Source organism: Clarias gariepinus, chromosome 26 (assembly GCF_024256425.1).
Source record: "Clarias gariepinus isolate MV-2021 ecotype Netherlands chromosome 26, CGAR_prim_01v2, whole genome shotgun sequence".
NCBI classification, from domain to species: Eukaryota; Metazoa; Chordata; class Actinopteri; order Siluriformes; family Clariidae; genus Clarias; species Clarias gariepinus.
Window position 1 is genome coordinate 14,108,486 of NC_071125.1, and position 24,998 is coordinate 14,133,483.

The 24,998-nt window shown below is 39.0% G+C and overlaps 1 protein-coding gene across 1 annotated transcript in view; it reads right to left on the reverse strand.

Moving 5' to 3' along the window:
- pou6f2 (POU class 6 homeobox 2) overlaps positions 1-24,998 on the reverse strand; it is an 86,553-nt gene that overhangs the window by 26,613 nt on the left and 34,942 nt on the right. Inside the window, exon 4 of the mRNA XM_053487850.1 lies at positions 14,826-15,235. Coding sequence (XP_053343825.1) covers positions 14,826-15,235 — 410 coding nt within the window. The remainder of the gene's footprint in view (positions 1-14,825; positions 15,236-24,998) is intronic.

The window sequence follows — 24,998 nt, forward strand, 5'->3', positions numbered from 1 at the left end:
TCCACATTTTTGTCATATGGTCATTTTTTTAGGTTTTTATTTGTTTGCATATGATTTGATGACTTGTTTATTTACATGTTCAGTCCTGACAAATAATAAAAAAAAATTGTAACAAGATATTGATTATATGAAGGACGTTCAAATCAAACCGGGACTTTTGATTGTGCAGAATAACAAAACAGTCATGAAAGTAAAAACTATCTTTATGTCTCTATATAATCCCCCCTGCTATGTTAATGCACTTATTCCAGCATTTCACTAGTGCTTGGATACTATCAAGGTAGAAAGATTTCTCAGTACATCGGAGCCATGATTGGGCACCTTGCTTTACATCTTAAATGCTGGCTTCCCAGGAATTCCTTTATTGGGTCAAACATGGATTTTACTGTACTGGACTGTACAGTGGATGTGACAATAACACCCACTTAGTGTTCAGTAATGTACATGTGGTGTTTGTAAATGACCGTATGCACAGTTCCCACAGAGGGATGTTTCTTTTCCGCAAGTTGGTGACAAGATATCTGTGGATTTTCAAGGATCAGCTGTTCCACTAGCTGAATGTTCTTGAGAAGTGTAAACTACATTTACTGCAGTGTAAATGTCAATAAATGTTACGCTTTTATTGCCTATAAATATTATTACAAGTCCCAGTTTGACTTGAACACACATAGTATAAGGCTTGTATACAGTCCCTTTAACATTACATTATAATAATGTGCTTAGGCTTTTACTATGATTAAGCCTTACTTAGATCTATTTTTGTAATTCTTGTCATCTTCCACTATATACTGCACCACAACAGCACCACTGAGCTAAAAGGATGTCATGTGCCCTGTGAATCATATAAAACCCAACACCTTATCTCCTTAAATAACCAACTGTATAGCATGTGTGCATGCTAAAACATAAACCAGACACATTTAAGCAATAAAATCTGTATCATCGCAGCTCCACTGCTGATGCTAACTTCAGTTAATGAAGTGTAAATTTATAATAAATATATACAAATCCCTCTATTATGTTGATTCATATCATTTAGACTGAGTGTAGATGCAAAAGTATAAACCAGTGAAATCAGCCGCAGGAGGTAGGCGAGTAAAGGGAAACATTAGGAGAAGTGGGTTGCAGAATTTGGGTCAAAACAGGTGATTTTTCAGGACTGGCTTCAGAGAGGTACAGTGAGGCAGGAGGCGATTAGGTGCACTGTGCATTTTTAGTGATGACATGGAGACCTCCTGCTTACAGACAAATTTCAGGTAAAACATGTTCCTTCTCTCTTCCTTCTCTCTAAATAGAGATATAGAGATGGGTTTACTGTCCGGCATTAAACTTTGCTCCTTTTTTTTAGCTATATTATTTTTGTTGCCTATATAAGCAGACCAAGTTAAACAGAATTACTATTTATATTGTTGCTCATTTAGTGAGAAAAAAAAAAACCTTCATCCTCACACACAAAAACTCACACACGCACACACGCACACACACACACACACACACACACACACACACACACACACACATTTTGCACCCTTTGCCAAAGCGGGTGAGTAAATTTTAAACTCTATTAAGTTCTGTGTGGCCTGCAATGGTCGTTTGACCGGCACGGTCAGATGGAGCAACAACCCATGTAATCTCCAGAAGGAAGGAAAAATGGTTCAGTGTTAGCACAGAGAGACCTCTGCACACCCGAGTAAAGCGCTCCAAAAGCTAGAGTCCATTTTCTGCCTTTTCTATTCACACAGACTCTATCGCTTTCACTGTGAACACAATCCGATTCAACTGGCCTTAAGGTGACTGCCGTTACCGCCGTAAATGTTCATGATCTCTGAGAAACCAGAGGTGTTTTTACGATAAAAATAAAATGCCAATGCTAACTGCATTAGCCCTGTGACAAAACGTGGAAATATGTTTCAGACAGTGTGGCGATCTTCAAAGACTCATGATTTAACTTATAGAGTAAGTATTGATTTATTTGGATAATCTGTTCAATAAAGTTGTTGATATTATGGTATAATACATTTTACTTGTCTTTCATCATGCCATAAATAAATATATTTGAAATTGTGATAAATGAAGGAATGAAGAGAGAAAAAATATGCGTGTCATATTACAGGTTGATATCAGTTTTCATAATGTCTTATAAGTGCATTTACAATCCGCTATAGAAAACAGAAAAAAAAAATTCAATCCATGCATGTGGAGTATCTTTAGATTAAGTCTGTTGGTACGATGCAAGCAAAAAACTTTTAAGAAGCAGTACATTGATGTAAACCTTGCAGCCAAAATCACGGACACAAAATGAGTCTACCCTTAATCTACAGTGCTGTTTTATAATAGATTGGAATTTCTTGGTTTAAACCTCAATTAAAGGAAAAATTCAGGACACTTAAATCAGTTAATGAATTTGTAATGTTACACACATTCATTAAAAAATCTATTTAATAAATAATGTATTTTCTGCATAGCAAGATAAAATACAGAGTCTGTGCATTACAATATTACTGTCCTTATAAACAGATATTACAGTGTGTTATTTTATAATATAAATGCACATCTAATGGAGTGTAATTCACAGGATCCGTAGCTCATACATACAACTGTGAGTGTTTGTTGGAGCAGGTCTTCTTGTTTCTCTTTAGACTATTTCTATAACCATAGCAACACATATTATAATGCACTGCTTTTGCCCACTTTTTAAAACAACCATCATGCTGCTCCAATCTCAACTGCGTCCTTTCTCTCAGCTCCCCATCACCCTACTTTTCTCATAAAAGACTGAATAAGCGTGCTCTCAGTGCTCCTCTCTGCAGACTTCTTACCACCTTGTCCGAAAACCCCACCCTTCCGTTCCCTCTGTTCTTCTCTCGGGCCCTTGGCATGGCCGTTCCCTTTATGCGGGTACATCAAAATGCCATTAAAACCACTTGACCACTATTCCCCAGCTACTGTTTCTTGTGTTCGACTGCTACGGTTCTACAGTATGTCCAAAAATAAGCAAAGTGTAAATAATTTTTATATAAGAATAAAATATACAGAATCTGATATGCAAAACAATTCTTGTAATGCAGTGTTTTAAGGGAAAATATTGTCTGGCATTTCATAGCGCTAGCTTTTTGCCAAAACACTAACTTAACAATCACACACAACTAACACATTACCAGTATAACATACAAACCTAGTATTTTCTACCAAGCTAACAATACATAATAATAATACATAATAATCTTTCACACACTAAGCACACTAAACTAACTATAAGCATTAGACAGGAGTTTGTATGTGTATGTATATTAAATGAGGTGTGCTATGACATAAACACTTTAATACTTTCCAAATTACCTAGTTATTATTGGCTTAGTTACACATACTTTCATTTTGCAAGAGCAACTGACTTTGACCCAAGTTGAAGGTTATATCCAGCTTTACATCATCAGGGTCTGGAGCAGTATTTAAATCCAACTGATCATGTGATGCTTGTTAGAGTAAAAATAATGTGTAAAAGGGGTCAAGTTTAACGAGATGGAATGCAAATGGAGATAAGACAAGGTGGGGGGTAAACTGACAAATTCACCAATAAAACTATGATTGAGTGTCTGAGGCTAAGCATCAATCATGCAACTAATTAACTCTCATTATAATTAACTGTAATATGTGCCATTAAAGAGAATCTCCCCTCTCCCTCAAATCACTGCTAACTAATTTCATGCATAGACTTTAATACATTAGACCCTCATCCTTCCTTTTTACTGTGATGAAACCCAGTTTGGTTTTTAAAATGCATTATAAACACTTTATTATGTTAAGATATGGGGAATCATATATGTGGTGCATTTATGACTACCACAATATTGCAAAGTCTGTAAATGCACATTTTGTAAATCCTTAAATCCAACCAATGGGTTGGCCACGCGCATAATTTCTCACTTAAGATAAGATAAGATAAGATAAGATAAGATAAGATAAATCTAAATTGACCCTGAAGGAAATTGCAGACAGCAAGCATTATAACTTGAAACAGGAACAAAGATGTGTTCAAGTCCAACTGGGACTCAAACTGGGAGTAAAAACTACTTTTATTTCTCTATTTAATTCCCTGCTACACTCCTGCTATTTACCCCAAGGTTCACTAGTGCTTGGATACGATCGAGGAAAGAAGGTGTACACCTGTACAGTATCATGATCGGACTGGCTGCTTCTCGTCTGAAACGCTGGCCTCCTAAGAACCCTTTTAATGGCAAATACACATGGACATCACTTTTAATGTGGTGTTGGTAAATAATTGTGTGTACAGCTCCCACAGACAGATGCGTCTCTTCCACAAATTGAAAGCAAGTTATCTGAGTTGTTCCACTCACCGAATATGGAAATGACTGCAGTGGGCCCTGAGCCACTCCAGCTGGGGTCGTCGTTCATGAATGTACAGCCTTCTTTAAAACACTTGCATCATTCAAATATTTTACTGAAACTAAGACTCTCATCACTGTGTACTGTGTTTGAAGTCTTCTTTAAAAGTCAATTGGTTTCACAGCTTTATTCGTGAGAATCCTGGTTTGACTTAAACGCCCCTCACACTATTTAAAAAAAATGATAACCAAGTATACAGGAGAAACTGATAGACTTACAGCAGCCTGGATAGCCATGCGTTGGATACCTGCAACTACATACCCTATTAACCAGCCGCATACTATATAGAGATTGATTCGGCAAAATGATCCACTATGATCCACCATGATCCATTAAAAAGGGGCAAAAACCATCTACAAAGTCTACAAACAATCTAGAAACCATTTGAACCTAAAACTGCGAGAGTGTAGATATAGTTGCGGTCTACATTTAAAAATTGTGTGCAACACATTTTGCTGAACTCTGACAAACTTTCTGGCCAAGGCTCTTCCATTTTCTCTGATCTTGAGATCGCACTGGCTCAGGATTAAATTCGGGAATGTGGGAAAGCCCCCTACCTGTGCTCATCTGCTACTTCTGCTTGGAAGTGTTAGCCGGCACATTGGCTTTAGCATCAAGACAGTATGTGAATCGAGTTGAGTGTAATATGGTGGCTATACTGAGAATGAGTTTCTGTAAAATCAAAGACAAAAACTGCTGGTGTGATCCATTACTAATAGTCTTTTTCTTACACATTAAGACAGCGGTTTCGCTAACATTTCCCAAGACCACTGATATAATCAATATCTATGGTATTTCGCCTGAATAATAAATCACCTGAATATAGGCAGACACAGGATAATCAATGGTAAAGTTATACTGCATGATTAAACACATATGAAAACTAGACATCTTAATCTGAGGAAAGGAATAAAATCCAGTCTATGTACATGAAACAACTAAACATTCCTAATTCATCATATCAAATTCTGCTCTGCGACATTTGCGCAGAATGCCATCCCTATTCACGCTGCTTATTGTCCTGCCATACAAATCCAACATTTGAATGACTTTAATATTGGCCTAATCAATGGCTGGTGATCTTTTGATGGTCTCTATTCAGTCTGGTGAGGGTCAGCTGTGTCTAAGCTTCATAAACAGAATAATGGTAAATGATTACTGCGCACTATCATGTCCCAAACTGAACGCGGCTAATGAAGAGAAATGGCCGAGCTTTTTCAGCGGCGGCTGCCAGCTGCCATTTGGAAAGGCAAACGTGTAAGATTAATGGTGACTGAGAGCGCCTGTGTGGCAATGATGTGGTCAGGGGCTCAATCGATAACCCGCACGCACACGCGCACACACACACACACACACTCACACACACCTTATCCAAACCCTTACACAAAAATACACTTACCCTTTTTTCAAATACACACTCACATACTCATCTACACACAACTACAATCACTTGCACTGGATCATCTCTAAGTGGAGTGATGAATCTACGACATTTGAAGACAGCATTGATCAGTTTCTTCCATATGTTCCTCCAGGTGGTCTACAGGGGTTGCAACAAACTTAACAAGTGCTCCACGTTATTGTCCATCTGTTTCTGGAATTGTCCTGTTACCCCTTTCTCCGTTATTTATTACTTTCATTATAACACTCCGAGTGTGTGCGGACGGAAGGATGGACGTCTGACCAAACTACGAGGGAGGACGGGGGAACTTTTACATAACGAGACAATTTGGAAGTGCTGATGCCTGTGAAGAGGAGGAAACAGTGAGCAGATGAAGAAGTGCACTTAATCAGGCTCTCTATTTGATTCAGCTTTTTGCCCTGATCGTGGTTATGTAATAGATTAAATAATCATTGTGATGCCAGTTTATTCTCTGTTTAGATAAAAGTAGCTAATATTAAGAAAAACACATGGACGACTTCATCCTTATGGGTAAATATTTATTCTAACATGCATCTCTTTCATGCAATCATGTTTAAACCACATGTGGAACAATGTGAGGAATGTCTATCGATTTCATGTGATCTTAATATCCCTGTTCTGTGAGAGAAGTTTCTCATGATGCAAAAACGAGAACATATCTAAAACTTTTTTCTTAGGCAAGATGTCATTTACGAAAAATCATAGTCATTCCTTTTTCCACTAGCTCATCCGGACACCTTGTGCAGGCTTTCTGACTTTTTTATTTTTTAAGAAAAAAAAATAATCCCTAATTTCTAAGTAAATAAAAAAAGGAGCTTTTCGCTGTAGATTTCAGTGGCCGGCTTCTGCACGCTAGTGCCGTGCCATGCTTTATAATTATTCATATGAAATGCGCCGGCACCGATGTGCAATAGTCTTATTTTCTGCTTCAGTCACCAGTGCACATTTGTATTTTCAAACAGCGAGCCACTCGTTACGTAAGGCAATTTTCTGCCTTCTTAAGAAAGACTGTCTGCTGGCCTGCATTAATGAGAGACTGAGAGAGGGAGGGAGAGAGGGAGAGGGAGAAATGAAAAAAAGCGAGCAGAGACAGGTGTAGTGAAATGAATAAAAGAGGAAAAGATGAAAGAGGTTCGGAGGACAATAGTCTAAACTGGCTAATAAGCAGTGATCAAAACCCCACACAAAATGGTAGCATAGTAGAGTAGAGTTCAGCAGGATTTATTAGGCAAGTACGTAGTACAATTAGGCAAGTGATATTCTCCTTCAAATTGGATTTTAAGGTACAGTAGTACAAATAAACAAGTATTGTTTTAATGCGTCACTTAATGCAATACACATTACCTAAATTTAGTTACATTTTTCCCCATAAATAACACAATCAGTGCTTTACAATTGATTGTTGTTATTTAATTTACAGTATACGGTTTTGTTATACTGTATCTCATTATTTAATGGTATTGTGTAGCAATAAACCTAAACAAAACAAGTATTTCATTTAGCATATGTGTAACGACTAATTAAATATAGTGTATATACTGTATGCAAATAAATTAATTTAATAGACCCAAAAATCTACCCCTTAGGTGAGATTAGATTTAAGGTATGTCTATATTTATTTATAAATCGAGAGTAAATGTAACATAAATGCATGTCATATTTATGAAAAAGCTTAAATTTTTGGTCCTCTATATAAATATATATAAAAAAAATTATATTGGCAACATTTTTTTACCTTTAATAAAATTGGTTATTCTAATAATAATAGATTAGTAAATTCTTATCTAATAGGATTGTTTTTAAATGTAGTACAAAATTAATTAATTAAAAATGATTGAACTGCTTTGTACAATATGTATGAATAGCAATAGATAAATTAAAGCTAATATATGTTTAATAATGCCATAGTATTATATTATCAGTCATTATTATTATTAATACTGTAATGTCCAGATAATTTTGCATCAGGCACCTTGCATTTTTTTCTCAGCTATCCCAATGCACTTTAGTGATCTATGTCTTGATGAAAGAGTCAAAAGAATTAAATAAACATAAACAAATTCTAAGTCAATAATAACTGTTTTACTGCAGAATTGTGTGATAATAAGTTTAATTTGAGAAGAGTTATTGATGGGTTATGGGTTAGAATGAGACACTTGGAGCGGCATGAGCAATGCCAACAATCATCATTCTCTTCCACTTTGCTCCCATCAAATAAGGGGACATATAATTTCACACGCATTTAGTCTTTGTGTTCTACAGGACGCTACATGAGCGGATTATCATGCTGGGTTACTGAAGCATAAACACCACCTGGGATCTAGCAGCGTGACATTTTAATGTTATTCCACTCAATGGCTTTAGTCAGCAAGGGTGGCTAATTGAACAAAGTGGTTTTATAATGAACACCTAATTACAGCACCGCTGCATTCGCCATCAAAATAAATAGATACATTAAACCTAATAGGATCATCAATGCAGGCCATTATGGGTGGATGAAATAATTAGCAATGAGCTCATCACTCTCACTCAGGGGCAGAAAGGGTGAAAAGTGGACTCTGGTCTTAAGGGTTTTGACACACTAAAGAACATGTGTGTGTGTGTGAGTGTGTGAAGAAGGCCCAAAGAGCATAAAAGCAGTGGTGGAAGACAGAAGAGCGTGTGTTTGTGAGTGTGTGAGGTGGAGTGTGCATGTGCATGTGTATGTGTTTGTATGTGTGTGTGTGTGTGTGTGTGTGTGTGCAGCTGACCTTGGCAGAGATGGGATTTTAAAAGTGTGCTGTAATGATGGCTGATTGCTGGGGAATGGTGGAGAATGGAGAGAAGGAGGCAAAGGGAGGGAGAGATGAGAGGAGAAGAGAGGAGAGGAGAGGAGAAGAGACCAGGGGGAACAACGGGAAAGACAAGGAGGGAGGAGAAGAGGCCTGAGTAATTGCAGAGGGAGATAAATAGAGAGAGAGAGAGAGAGAGAGAGAGAAGGATGGAGAAGAGTGAAGGTGAGTTGTCTATGGACTGAGGCTCTGACAGCAAATTGGCACTGTTCGAATGTTGGCCGGTAGTAGTGTGTAATTAAGCCTCAGGGTTTGAGGGTTCGACACAAAGACAGGAGGAGATAAAGAGATAGAGGAAGAAAGAGACAGAGAGAAGTTAGGCAGGACATCTTCCTCTACAGTATACCTTAATCTCTTTAAACTCAGGGTTGGAAATGATTTGCCTGATACGCAAATAACCGTATTGAAAAGTCCTTATATATTGTATTATACTGGCATTTCTAACTTATGAACTCATTTCTAACTTCACAGCACCAGTACACACTATACTATATGTACTGTACTTGTGCTTTGTCTCTTCTTACTGAAGTCTGACATGGTGGCAAATAATTTTCTTAAAGTAAAGTAATTCTATTTATGATTATCACTCACATTCTCCTGTATGTTGAAAATCATTCAAACACTTTAAATATGTGTGATGAATAAAACTTAGCAATATAATCAGCAATACAACTAAATTGAACAGAAATACAAAAGCACAAAATGTTGGTCAGTCTGAGGATCACAAAACTACAGTATACAGTTTTTACACCGTCCCTCGTTTCTTAAACGGATTTGAAAAAATAATAAAAAAGGGAACAAAAGTTTTACTGTGACAGGCTGCAAAGTGCCTAAAGAAATCATTTACAAATTGATTGTTTCTGTACCAACCTCAGCAGCAACCTCATTTCCCCTCTCATCTGTCACAATCACTCAGCTTCATGTGTACTGTATACTATGTTTTAATGATTTATAGGTCACTATGTGTAGATTGTTCCCGGTTTTGCATTCCTAATCACAGGTTTCTGGAGTAGGTGGCTAAGTACTGTAGGTGGTGTGGTGGTTGGCACCGTCGCCTTGCACCTCCAGGGTCTGGGTTCGATTCCTGGCTGGGTTCGATTTTCGCCTCTGTGCGCATGGAGGGTTTCCTCCAGGTCCTCTGGTTTCCTCCCACAGTCCAAAGACATGCAGGTTAGGCTAATTGGCATTGTGTGTGTGTGTGTGTGTGTGTATGTGTACAGAATAAAGTGGTATAGATGATGAGTGAGGGGGTGAGGTCACTCACTCATCATAGGATAACATCATAGGTCAATGTGTTAAACAAAACAGCGCGACAGTGCTTGTTTTAATGTCAATAATGTATTTAATTTGTTTATTTTGGAAATTTCTGATGTATACCAGTGTTGGTGATCTTCGCCGAGGACGGAGGGACACTGATGTTTTTTTCTGTAATCAGTTACACAGAGGCAGTAAAGAGAAAGAGAAGGGTTGAGGTGGGAAGGGGCAGAAAGTATAGGAGATAAAATAAACTGCACTAAACTACAGTACTCTGTGTGAGTGTGGAAATATATGATGTTCTCTGTGTGTGTGTGTGTGTGTGTGTGTGTGTGTGTGTGTGTGTGTGTGTGTGAGAGAGAGAGAGAGAGAGAGAGAGAGATTTGTGCATATGTGGACAGTCAAAACTACTTCTTAGCCACAGATTACTGCGTCTGTGTGTGTGTGTGTGTGTAGGTGTGTGTGTGTGTGTGTGTGTGTGTGTGCATGAGAGGGAGAGAGAGAGCATACAAGCTGAGCTGGTTACACCGGAATTGATCTTAATTAGATCTGAAAGACCTGCCACAGCAGAATGGTCACGGTGATTAGAATGAAAAACAGGAGAAATTACTGATCAAATTAATCATAATGTCGGCCTACAGCTGTAGGCCTGCTGTAATTTGCCACTTCACTGGCTTACATCGGCCACTCACTCACACACACACACGCACACTCACACACATTGCACAGACAGACACTCAGACATATACAAATCCCCGAGTTTTCTCAGCGTGGAGAAACCCTGCCGCCCCGATCAATCAACTCCCACAAATCCCAGTCACCATGCTAATCAGCCCATTAACACACTTACGCAAATTTTATAATCTCCTGTGTGTGCGTGTGTGTGTGTGTGTGTATACTTGTATGTGTGTGTGTACCTTCCTAGGTGTGTGTGTGTGTGTGTGTGTGTGTGTGTGTGTGTTTGTGTGTGTGTGTGTGTGTGTGTGTGTGTGCGCGTGTGTGTGTGTGCGCACCTCTCCTACTTTACTGTGTCTATCTCTATGTCTCTCTTTCATTCTTTGTCTCTCTGTCTCACAACTCTCTGCCTTTTGGTATCTAAAACACCAATCCAAACCCAGAAATCAGCGGTCGATCATCTAAAACAGTAAGTACAGATGAAGCCAAGATGTTCCACTACACAACACACATTCGACTCAAAAAGGTGCCTACATGTAACCATACGAAGATGAGACGGAGCAGGGTGGGAAGAGCAGTAAGAGCTAAGACTAACTTCATTTTGAAGATTGGACTCACTCAGGGTGGCATTATGAAACCCAACGCTGTCAATTCAGTCTCTCGTCAGACCCTAAGGCCTTTTATGATTATAGGAGATCTGCTCAGCCCTCCCATCCTCAAGTGATGAGCAAGGGTTAGAGACAAGACAGGAGAAGGGAACAAGGGCTATTGTACTGATGTTACTAGGAGGGATTATTATAGCGGGCTTGGAAAAATACTTTCCTGTAATTCTGTGCTTGTTTGTGGTGTCAGTGTGTGGCTGTGCCTCGAAGTCATTCGAAATCATTGGCCAAACCTGGGTGAAATGCAGTGCATCCCTTTTCCTCAAAAACAGATGCAAAGCCAACTATGAGCTCAGACCCCTTAAGGAGGGACACTGTAAAGTCCTGCTGGTTTGTTGGTGTTTGGATTTGTGTTTGAACCAAACTTATCAATACTTTTGGAATATGGGAATAGTGTCACTAAAATGTTGAACTCAAAAAAATGCTTGTTTGATGATGATGATGATGATGATGATGATGATGATGATTATAGAAAAAAATTGAAAGATGAAATAAAACAATATTTGTGTCTAGGGATGTGTCTATGATATTTCTTTGGATTTTTTTAGAATTGGTTAAAATTACATTCATCTTAGGGTGTGCTGAAAAAAAGGATATACACAATGAGAAGTGCACAATCTGGCACAGCCTGCACAGTATATATACATTAAAATATTCAGTATTGTTTTAATGTTATTTGCTATGTGATGTTGTAAGAAAAATACTCTAGGTTTGAAGGGAATCAGTAACAGAGTTGAAAATGCAAGCAAAGAATTAGCATATATATAAATAACTATAAAAGCATCCCAACTAATGGTATGAAGTCGTTAAGACATTTAATTGACCATTATTTTGACTGATATTTGTATGTGTGTTTGTATGTACAGTATATGTGTGTGTATATAGTCAACTATATATACTGTGTGTGTGCATATACACACACAGTATATAGTTAGCTAAAAAATTATACACACTTAAGTAAAAAAAATGATGTATGATGTATGTTAGATTTATATAATAGAAATAATATTATATATATATTGTCATGATTGTCATTCATATCAATATATCACATATACAATAAATATAGTATTGAAATAATAACTAATACAAGTTTTTCTTTTTTCTAAAGTGTGTAAAATTTCTTTGGGTGTCTCATATGTCACATCAAAAAAAAATTTTTTTACATTATTATATATACTGTATAACCTTAATGTATATATATTTTAAGCATTTTAAGCAGTTAATGTTATAGTGAGAGTTTTTTTCTAAGCTTTCTAACTGCTGTTGTTATATTTTTATTAATGATGTTAAGGTTTGGTTAAGTATAGAATGTCTTTTTAGCATTACATTACATACTTATTTGCCAATGAAATACCTTAGTAATCATGGGCTCTACTCCCGTTATCATTCGTACCATGCTTAGGTGTTGAAGTTGAAGGAGTAGGTACTAAGACATGAAACACTACAGTGACTACAGAAGACGTACAACCAGGTGTCCACTAATTCCCCATTTATGTAGGCATATTGAAGAGGAAATGTTTAATGGCTCCATTGACGCAGGTTTGGACACCACTGCTCCATAGATTAATCAGACATTAACAATTAGTGTGGACTCTAACCGAACCACATGCCACGGAGCTGGAAGAAAATTCTAGAATCTCAGTCCTACAGACTACAGTGCAAAACTGATGATCTGCCACCGACGCTGCGAAAGGGTGTTTTTCAAGGCTCTGTCCTTGGCCCTGATGTGATGTAGTCCTTGCTTATGACCTAGGGACACAGTAAACCTTTTACTTATTTATGGCACCACTATACTTAATCCCATTGACTGGGGCAATAAAGTAATGAGCCCTAATGTTACTCTGACCTAGGGAAAAAGCCATGGAGCTTGGCAGATGTCTTAGTTTTAATCTATCATGACGTCTTTGACCAATGACTAATCAAGTTATCGCATGATTGTGTCAAGGTTATTGTGTTTGTGGTCTCAGACAATATCAGTAATATATAGTAACTTCTGACACCAACTACAAGAAACTGCTCAAACGTCAGGTTTTTAAATATTCTGTTGAGTTTTCTTGCTCACTGTGGTTACTCAAATCTAAATCACTTTAATAATGTATAATGTACTTATAATGTATAATTTATGTAAGCATGGGTTAAAAAAACAGATGCTACACTGAATCAGATGTGCTTTGGCTGCTGAGAACATTTGCAATAACTTGTTGTCCCTGAAGAGCCTTTTTTTGATAAGCCCTAGATGTGGGCTCCAGGGACCATTAAGCTCAGGGGCCTGTCGGGTCCAGCTGGTATGTGTAAAGGCCTGACAGAGGGATAGAAGGTGAAATAAATGGCCTTAAGTTGATGGTAGCCATGAAGGGGCCAGAGCATGGAAGAAAAAGGGCCATGACGCTGATGAATGTGGGGAAGGACATGGAGGCGACCTCTGGCTGAAATGAAACCACTGGGATATAAAAGAGGGGGGGAGCAGGTTATTAAAGAAGGAGGGACAAGCTAGCAAGACAGAGGAGGAGAAATGGATGGACAAATGGACAGATAAATAAATGAAAAAGGAGGGGAGTTGATAGATAGATAGATAGATAGATAGATAGATAGATAGATAGATAGATAGATAGATAGATAGATAGATAGATAGATAGATAGATAGATGTCTATTCAAATTTTCACTAAATAGTTATTATTTATACAAAAATCAGCAGGTTAAAAAGAAATTATTATTTAACTTAAAAAAGAAACCCAAACACGATCTCTATCTTAAATCCCAAGAGTTATATGCAGCATCAGCTGTGTACACTTCCCTCATATGAAACATGTCAATAAGTAATTATCATGTAATTGATTCAAATCAGGTTAGACCAAAACCATCATAACTCATAACTTAATATTCTTCAGCTCTTCGTCCTCAATAATGCTCTATTGCTGTCGCAAGCAAGATGGCAGGAATGAACTCTTAACAATAAACTTTCAATTTTTATTCTTTCAAAGGGACCAGCTTGGCAAACAAGTACCTCTTCCAGAAACAATATTTGTAATATCCAAGATTTCCCCAGACAGATTCAATCACCAAATTGAATTACTGCCCCATTCTCTAAGATTCATCCCAGACCCCGTGTCACTTCTAACCTCCATTTTTGCAGACATGTTGTGAATAATGTAGAAGAATGGGTCCTTCAAGTGGTGCGACATCATATTTAGGAGACATTATATAGATCTGTCTTAAAGGTCTTCATACCAGGCAGAAATCCTGACGAGTGTTTCTCCTTCAGTCATCATTCAGCATTTATGTCAACCGCAAATGACTGCTTTGGAGTAAGGAGCTATTATAAACTTGTAAGACGTCAGGAGAAATAAAGGTCATTGGTCAGGGCTGTATTTGGGGTGGAAATGTATATATTGCTCTGGGGTTTTATATAGCCCCAAGGTTCAACATCAAGTGTGTATCATATAAGCTTTATTATCCCATAGTGTTTATTCCTGATTACCTAAACTTAAAATGTAGCTACATAACTCAAAATGAGTTCCTACAGTGTTAATAATAATAATAATAATAATTATTGGAATTTACTCAGAACGTACCTGCAGCGGCAGAGGAGGTGTGACTGGCGAGGGTAGGCTGTGTGCTGGTGATTGGTTCTGCTTATGAGAAGGAGGAGATTGTGAAGGCTGAACTGAACCAAGACTGGAGGAGGTACAAGATGAGGCAGTGCCTGTTGAAGGACCAGTGACTTGTAACTTGATCGGAGGAGTTAGAGGATGATGGGACGGCATCTGATTGAGAGGCTGGAGGTGTGCTGAGCCACAATGTTGCTCTCGCTCACGTTCACGCTCTCGCTCTCGCTGATGCTCTCGCTCTCGCTGCTGCTCACGCTCTCGCTGCTGCTCACGCTCCCGGTGTTCACGCTCTCGCTGCTGTTGTTGCTGGTGGTGGTGTTGTATTTGCTGGAGATGCTGAAGATGCTGGAGTTGGGAGTTGAGAGATGAGGTAGCTGCAGAAAAAGGAATGGATTTAACAGCTAAGCAACAGTTCAGTTAAGCAACAGTAAAGTCAAAAATTCCAAATTGTTTGACTTAAGGGCAGATAGATGACTTAAACTGCCCTAATGCAACATACTATATGCAAAGTTATTTAAACTTATACCAACATTTTAAGCTGATATCATGTTTAGGTAATATGACATTATATTATAAAATATGGTATATGTACATGTATATATTAAATTAATTGATATTTAAGAAACAAGATCAGCCATAACTTTAAAACCATTATTATTAAAACTAACCCTTGTGCCATTAGGACAGCTCAGGCCCATTGCGGCATGTAGATCAAATTTGTTTGTCTGAAGTCCATGGGGGTTTGATCAGATTGGAAACTGAAGAATTTGGTAAAGTACTTATGAGCTCCAGACAAACAACTTTGATCCACATGGCCTAATGTTGACTTTTTCTGCAATTTGTGTTGCATTAGCTTTTCTGTGGGATCAGAAGGAGGCTAGCTTTGGTCCCTGCGTCATGTGTGAGCCTTGGGTGCTCATGATCCTATCACCAGTTTACTTGTATACTGTATAATTGCCAATCATTATTGTTCAAGACTTATGAGATGGCCCAGCACTGTCTTTGTCTGTATGACCCATGCCCGCTTTCCCTAATGTGCATGTGTCTCTTCCTAGTTCTCCCTAAATAAAGTGGCATGATTTGTCATTAGAATGGTCAAAATGGCTCCTAAATTTCCCATTCATTTTCATATGGATTTATGTTGTCAAAGTAGTCACAAGGTGGATGCATGTGTATTTTTTCTTTAATACTCATTGTGGCAAAACAGGAACAGGAAGGACATAAGAACAACATAAGATAATCACCATTAGATACATGCAATGAGAAACAGAAATTGAACTCAGGTGTGATAAACCACAGTTAAGTTATTTTTTAACAAGGGGGGCTATCACTTTTTCACACAGGGCCATGTAGGTTTGGATTTTTTTTCTCTCTAAATAATAAAAACCATCATTTAAAAACTGCATTTTGTGTTCAGTTATGTTATATTTGACTAATAGTTAACGGTTTTTGATGATCAGAAACATTTAAGTGTGACAAACATGCAAAAGAATAAGAAATCAGGAAGGGGGCAAATAGTTTTTCACACCACTGTATAATTAATTCTAGATAAATTACAGTAATTTACCAAAAAAAGACATTATATTTAGCAGCACATATACTATATGCATCACTTTCATAAAATCATAGTCCTGCTTTCTGTCCACTGCAAGGTGTAATTATATATTCTCATTATAACATTTTGGTATTGTTAGGTTAATATTATAAGTAATGTACTAAAACTACAACAGGACAGGTATCAGTGGGGAGGGGCATCAGAAACCATCAATTTTGATTTGCATTAATATTTAAATTATGGCATAACCAGTGAAACAAATCAGCACAAATGGTGTAGACTATAATACAGTAGTTTAATGCACGATGGGAAGAGTGGTACTCATATTACCTAAGCAAGGACTAATTTGTCAGCAACACACACACACACACATAAACACACGCACACACCACTGACCATGATTAATTCATGTACTTCAAGTATTAAAAACAGGATTTTCATTCCTTGTAGCTAACTAGGAAAGTACATTGGAGCTGGCATTGCTTTGATTAGTAAAGTTATTTCTGCTTGAGAGCCAGGCAAACCTTCATTTGATCTGCTCTTCTACTCCAAGAAGCAAGAAAATCAGAAGAACAAAAAAAAAAAAGTGTCTCTCGACCAGTAAACAGGCCACTTTTATATTTCTTCTATCCGCTGACACGTTGACACCACTCTCACACCCTGCCATGAATTATATATGGCATCTGCACCCAGAAAAAAAAAGGCAAGAGTCCAATTCATGCTTGAAATGTTGGGGCAAGTTGTCTTGCAGGCCTTGACAGAGCGATGTGTATGTGGCGCTCTCACAGCTCAGAAGCACTCGGAAAGGCACCGCTGGTGGAAAAGGAGAGCGGAGAACAGAGGGCTGAAGGGAATGGGGGGGGGGGGGGGAATGAACTTAAGAAAGAAAAAAAAACTGAATTCTGTCAGAAAATTATCAGAAACTGAGGGAAGATCAAAGGCAAATGCAGGCCTTCCTCCTGCCTCCGGTGACGGGTCCAGAAAAAGAGATGGAACAACAAAAGAAAGCGCAAAGAGAAGAAAAACAAATAGAGAAAAGCAGACAGGGAAAGCGCTGAAGAAACCCCCATGTGGCCCTATTATGTGGGCACCACTGCAGGTAACAGTATGTCTTAACGCCAGTGCTTTATAAATGCTGTCATCTTGTTAAGGAGAGCCGCTGACCTTCCAGTCTCCTTAAAAGACTAAAGCAAATTCATTCGCTCTGCTCTAAACATGGAGAGCGAGGGAGAGAGTTGCCAGACCTGATAATCCACTTCAGACTATAAAGATCTAATTAGATATGGAAATGATCACAACAATTAGAGGTCAATATTACTGTTTAAAAAAAAAATCTATTTAGTCAAAATATCAATAAGCTTCCATTATTTCTATTTTCAATGTTTATTTCTTATTATGATTACTGTATTTCATTTAAATTTCAAACAAGAGTAGGAGTTAATTCCTCTCCTTCCTCATCATCTTTTTTAGACGGACCACTAAATTCCCCAGGGTTACTGTGAGCCGTGATTTTATTGATGTGATGTGAACAATAGTTAACTTTACTTCTAAACTACTGTTTATATGACATTACTCACGCTTTTATTCTGCATACTGCTTATCCTGTATAGGGTCACAGGAGGCCTGGAGCTTCTGATCTCAAGGAACTCAGAGCACAAGGTGGGATACAGTATGAACAGGGGGCCAATCCATCATAGGGCACATACAGTATATTACATTATGTGAAATGACTGAGAATACATTCGTTATCAGTTATCACTTAACACTGGTTTGAAGTTAAATGCCAGTCCATGCACATGCATTCACCCCCAGGAGCAATTTAGTGATTATACATTATTATAGTATGCATACAGTAGGCAGCATAGAGCCTACTTTTAAATGAAATAAAATTATGCAGGAAAAGGCTGCAAAGTGCCTAAAGATTTAAAAATTGATTGTTTACATAAGGACCTCAGCAGCAGCCTCATTTCCCCTATCTTCTGTTCCAATCACTCAGCATTCAGCATCACCAGTATACTAATCACCTGCCTGATCATTTGATCTGTCAATATCTGCACCTGTTTCCAATTAGATTATTGGTTTATGCCTGAATGATTCATGCCTCACTGGGTGGCTAAACAAACAAAAAACATTCTTCTGAAACTGGTCCGGTACAGGGACTGGACTGAAAATGAGATCCTAAAAATGAGAGGTAAAAATGTCCTTTAGGAAACCTGGAGACTGTTCCTCAAGACAGTATGACTAATTGGGAGGAAGCAAAACATGAAGAAATGAGGATGACTCAAGACTTTTGCACGGTACTGTACAACAACACTCATGCCATAATTTCACCAGGATTGACAAGTCAAGTCAAGCCTTTTAGAGGATAGGCAAAATAAATCTATGTCATAAGCACCATGGACAACTCCAACACCCCCCCCCCCCTTAAATTAAATAAATGATTTTACAGCCCATCACTACTACTGTATGTTTCCCCCTGTTTCTATCTGACAAACTGACCAAAATAAAATTAAAAAAAAACTGCCATGACTTCTGGCGGCTTCTGTTCTTCTTGGATTCTTTCTAATCTAGCACTCATTTTTAACTCAGTCTTACCCCAGAGCCATGAGAAAGGAGACAAGAAGACAAAAGCACCAGAGCGGATCACAGGATTTCCTCTATTAAACAGAACCTTGTTTGGCTGACCCCTGTGCCCCCCTGTATAGCCTATGTGTGTCTGTGGGGTGAGGGTGTGTGTGTATTGTGTATTGCTGACTGTCTGTTCTGAAACCACTTGTCTTTGAGCTGCCACTGTAATAATAATAATAATAAAAATAAACAGTGGTTGTGTGTGAGTATTGTCAAACTGTATGTTTGTCTGCAAGTATACGTTTATGACATTTGGCACATGACCTTATCCAGAGTGCCTTACATTTATCAAATTTTTTTACACAATTGCGCAGTTGAGGGTCAAGGGTCTTGCTCAAGCAGTGGCAGCTTGGTGGCAATGGGATTTAAACTCATGACCTTCCGAACAGTAGTGCAACATCTTTACCGGTGAGCAACCCACTGCCCTCTGTGTGTGTGTGTGTGTGCGTGTGTGTGTGTGTGTGTGTGTGTGTGTGTGTGTGTGTGTGTGTATGTGCACATGCACGTGCACTACATGACATCTTTACTCCGGGGCTCAGACAGTACTAAAAGGTCCAGAAGCAGCGATTTGGATAGGGATCAGACAGCACTAAATGATAGGCAGCATAAGTGGTCCAGAGGGTTCAGGGGACTACAGAAAGAAGCTTGTTGGGATCAGGACACAGAGCTGGCTCTAGGAGATACACGACATATCACCTATATCAGCATGCTCATCCCTAGACGGGGATTTGGATGGGGTTTGGGAGTGTCTTCAGGGAGTATGAGGTAGTTGAGGAACGTATTTATGGCTAAAAGGAATAAAATGATAGATTTTCTAAGCCCGGTTGATCACAGTGAGAGACAGATATAAAATCCCTACACATGGCATGAAGCGATGTATGCTGTTTACATTAATTTATAAGAACATTTCATTTGCTAATTTTGAAATCCAAAAGGACAAGCGTTGCATTAAGACAGTTTACTGCTGTTCATGTACTGTATACACATGTATGTGCACATGTATATACGCATGTTTTTAGGAGGTGAACCGTACCTAAAGAATGCATATGAAAACCCATGGACCTTTGTTGCTGAATTTGCTGAATTTCCAACTGTACATAACTTGTGCATCCTATATAAAGATGTCCTCTTTACTACTACTGTACTACTGTATAAATGATGCAGTTCTGCTTCCCTTGATGTGTTTCATAAAATAACTCGATGTCTGGAATTAAAGTGTCTTACACCCCTGACACTCCTTAAAGCTCTCAGAAATTCTTCTCTTCTCTCAAAGGTCAACTTTTTACACTCTCTGATGCCCCTCTGCCTCAGTGTTCCATGCCCACCATCACTCCTGTGCCCCTTCTCCATCCATTGAGCATGTGGCAGTGGGGTAAAGAGCCTCATGCAAAATTTATGCTCACCCGGCAGTTTCAGTGGGCGGAAAAATCAATAGAGGTAGGCACTGATGCGTCGGGGAGACAGAGTGCTGGTTGACAGACAGTGAAAGCCTTAGGGGGGGGAGGCGGTGTGCGTGTGTGTATGTGTGTGTATGCGCGCGTGCATGCGGGGAGGGACAGAGGGCTGCTGTTTTGCCGATCCGAAGATGGCCCACAGCCTTCGCGCTCTGTCTTCCTCATATCAGAGGGATTATTTCGGCAGGTTCAGAGCCTACCTGAAAAGCACAGTAAGAGCTTTTAATGGAGCAAACTGGGGTTTTTTTCCCGTCTAAAATATACAAAACACCTTTTTTGCTGCATGTTTTTTTTTAGGTGACTGTTGTTCTGCACCACTGCTGTAGATGAGCTCGAACATTCTCAGGCAGTCATGTAGAAATGAAAAGAAGGATTTATTGTTGTGCAAAGCAAACTCTGGGTGTGAACATGGGCTGAGGAAAAAAACAAGCCAGATTTCAGCGGGATAAACACCAAACAATGGGATTTTTGCACCATCTTCCTCCGTCTCCTCTTTAATTATTCCCTTTGCTCATCTTTTAAATCTGTTCATACTTACCAAGAGAAGGGGAGATAGGGACAGGAGAGCGTGAAAGTTAAAAGAAAAAAAATGGGAGAGGCATCATGCCTACAAGTACCGCAGTGTTACTGATTATTGATGCACACACTGACAAGTCACTGCCTGTGATGTAAAATGCTCTTTAAAACCAGTCCAGTGAAGGCAAAACCACCAGCCGAGTAAAAGAAAAAAAAATAAAATAATAAATCGCTGGTATAAAACACATATGATCAAGACGTAGATCAGACACACGTTCAAGTCACTGTATCTCTCTCTCATTCTCTACACCACTTATTCTGTGCAGGGTCGAGGGAGGCTGGATGGGGTGCCAATCCATCAAAGGGCCCATCCCATGTTTTGGGACTGTCGGAGGAAACCGGAGTACCCGGAGGAAACCCACTTTCCGACACACAGACCCGAGGTGGGAATCGAACCCTCAACCCTGAAGGGGCGAGGCCACAATGCATACATAACCACTGAGCCACAGTGTCATGACATTATTGTCTTTTTATTATTTACCCCGCTGCGATGTCCAAACAAAAAGTAAAGCAAACTGTACTTTAAAAAATAAAAATAAAAAATAATAATGTCTACGTTGCTTTCTATTTCTTTCCACGCAGCATTTAATAGAAGCTCAGCTCTTCTGTGAAGTGGCAGCGCGGTTTTTGTCGGTTTAGTGGTTTCTCTCTCTGCATGGCCTATAAGGCATATGAGCGATGTATGATGAATGAAGTGGCGTGCTGCTTATGCGCTTATCATGCTCGGTGAGCAGCAACAGGTTCAGCGGAGGTAAATGAAATTCCTCTCCAGGACAATATATCATCACGGCAAATGTATGTACGCACCCCAAACTTACACAAGCAACTTGAGCCGAACGCTGACAAAGTGTGTGATGGGTGGGGGGCGGGAAATGAAGGGAATGGAGGTAATGGGTATAAAGCGGGGAGAGTGTGTGTGTGTGGGGGGGGGAGGGGGGGTGCGTAGGGGGAGATGCAGCTAGAGCTGTATTTTTATACAAGATGCACTTTTTTTCCCTCCTTCCCATTTTCAAGATTCAGTGGTGGAAGTAAATTCAATGTCTGAACGCGCAGTGGCTTATTTAACACAGACCGATTAATAGGAGGAGATAAATCATGCCATGATGCTGAACAGATGCCAGTGTGCTATACCAGTATTGACGCACAGTGGTGTACGGTATATAATATTCTAATGCTTTTCGTCAGATTAATAAGTGTAAGTCAATTTACTGTAATATAATTTAGTGTTATTTGTATTGTGTTTTTTTTTACAGTATGACAGATCCCTAAAGAATGTAATGTTATCATGGAGATTGTCTCTTATGGATAAATCACTAGACTTCTACAGTTGTGTGCCATAAAGTCAGAACTAATTGTGTAAAGTAAAAGGATGAGGCTTGTGTGTGGAAATATCCATATGGGGTCTCTGTCCAAATTCATGTCCTCGGTTTATAACAAATTAAAGCTCCGCAAGAATGATGAATAAATTGGATTATTTGAGTTACAGGAGAAAGATTAAGAGAGTGTAAGGGAAAAGGAAAATTGTCAGGCGAGCGTAACCCAAACTCCCTAATGACCGGGGGGGGAAACAGTAGGAAACGAGGAAAGGGAAGGTGAGAAGTTGCATGTTTGAGGGCAGAAAGACACACTTAAGCTATCTCTCCGTCTCTTCTTCGCTCTCGGCTTTCTTACCAGTCCGGGGGCAGGAGTAAGACTTTGGGTGTAATAGATATCTGTGGTTTACTCATGTGCTACATGATCCAGCTGCTATGTGCCTTCACCAAAGACCCCCCAGGGACCATTACACTCTCCAGTCCTTCCTCTGAGGCCTCTTCCAGCCCTCTTTAACACTTAACACAGGACCCCCGCCTGGACCCCATGCCCTACCGCCTTCCGCCGAAAGCACGGCAATTAATTAAGGTAATTAGGCCCTGAACCAGCAATTAGAAACCGCAGACAGCTTTTAGCCGCTGCTTTTTTCGCCTTCCAGCGAGGACTTAGTTTCAGCACCATCTGCTGACTTTAAACCTTACCACAGGGTCTTGTGTTTCGGGGAGAAGAGGAACACGTTATCTGAGATGCAGACCTTCACGTGACCCTAGGGTTCGATTTTTTTGGGAACTTCTCAGATTTTGAGTTTTCATCCTTTTTTTTTCTCTCTTCTCTGATATGAAATGACAAGTGAAAGCGGCATTGTATGTCACTGAGCTCTTGTGACTGAATGTGGAAGTGATCCATTTTTGAGGAGTGATCTCGGTTAAAATATACTGCAGCACTTTAAGGTCTATCGATTTGTTATTATGGTGGAATGTATTTGAATGGGGAAGCCAGAGCTGCCTGTGTGTGTATTGAGAAACAGTTTGATTTGTATTGATAGGTTGATTTTTCAGATATTGATTAGATGTTGAGGTTATAATGACATGGCTGGATTTGTGTAGCATTTGTATTGATTCCTGGGTAAGTGGGCATTGAAAAGCTGCTAGGTTACTATTGATTGCAGTTGACATTCAAGACATAGTGCACTATACCACTATTACACTAAAATGTTTTTTCTTCTTCTTTTTTTACCTTTCTTTTCAAATATAAGTGTCCAAAAATGAAAAAGTGTATTTTCTTACAACATCACCAATGAGCTATAATACAGAAAAAAAACCTGGGTGTTCATACAGGACAGACCTTTTAAACTTCACATTTTCCAAACGATTGAACTAAAAGGCAGGCTTAGCCCATCACAAGCTCTTTTTTCTGTACCTCACCCTATATTTTCGCAACTCTTCCATCTATCAAAGAGAACTTTCACGCTCTTCTAACATGAAATGGCATACCTTTGCCTTCACGTTCTCACAAAAGGTACATATTTGTGTCAATAGGGGTGTTAGAAATCTCTACCTCTTTCTCTAAAAGCTTCAACAAAAAGCTCGAAGCTTTGGTTCTCATAGTCAGAGTACCAAGTAATATGTTATATTATACACACGCACACACACACACACTCACACACACACACCCACATGCACATGCAGAAAAACACACAAAAGGAGTGACATATTGTCACTCTGGTGACAGAACACAATTGTCGTCGCAGTACGATAACCCCTTTTTCATTGCAGTTCACTCCCATGAAATTACTATTAGCATTACGACTCATGCAGAACTGAGATAAATGTAAAAACGTCACCCAATTCAACCAAAAGGAGAATGCCAGTTCCCCCAGATCACCATCTCTCGCTCTCTCTCTCTTTCTCTTTCTCTATTCTGCCAAGTGTAGTATTTCATTTACAACATATCGTTGGGTTTTTCTCCTCTCACTGACCATGTAAATCACTAATCAATTTCCATTTCCAAGACCTGATGATGTGTTGTCACTGAACGCTTATGAATCGCCACATAGCAGCCAAGCACAAGACCTTTAATAATGGAGAGGTGAGCGTCTCCGAGGAGAAAACCAGTTACATGAAAAAGAACCACACTCGAATAATTCAGTGAAATCGTATAGCTGTGTCCTAAACTCCTTATTTTATTAAATGGAACTAAAAGGTGGGGTTCATTGTCTCATTGTCTGATATACTAATGTCGTAACATATTTTTCTGGACATAATTTCTGGCTAATAAATATGGGTGATGGATATTTGGAGAATATTTTAGGTTATTCACACTCTGGTGAGTCTGACTGCAGTCATGGACTCTTACTGTATGATGTGGTGATGTTGTCAGGTGGTAGAGGTGCTGATGTTTCTCATCTTCAACAAACTTCGTAATTGAAAAGGCTTTATATGCAACATAACTTTTTCCTTGATCTAATTTGCTGACAGTGACGCCATATAAAAGGAAAAAAAGAAACCATTAAAGTATGAGTTTGCTACATTATTTCTGCTAAAACTCAACCAACATATTATTAATACTGTCGCCCTCGGCTTGCTCACCAGGGACTATCTGACCATTTTGATT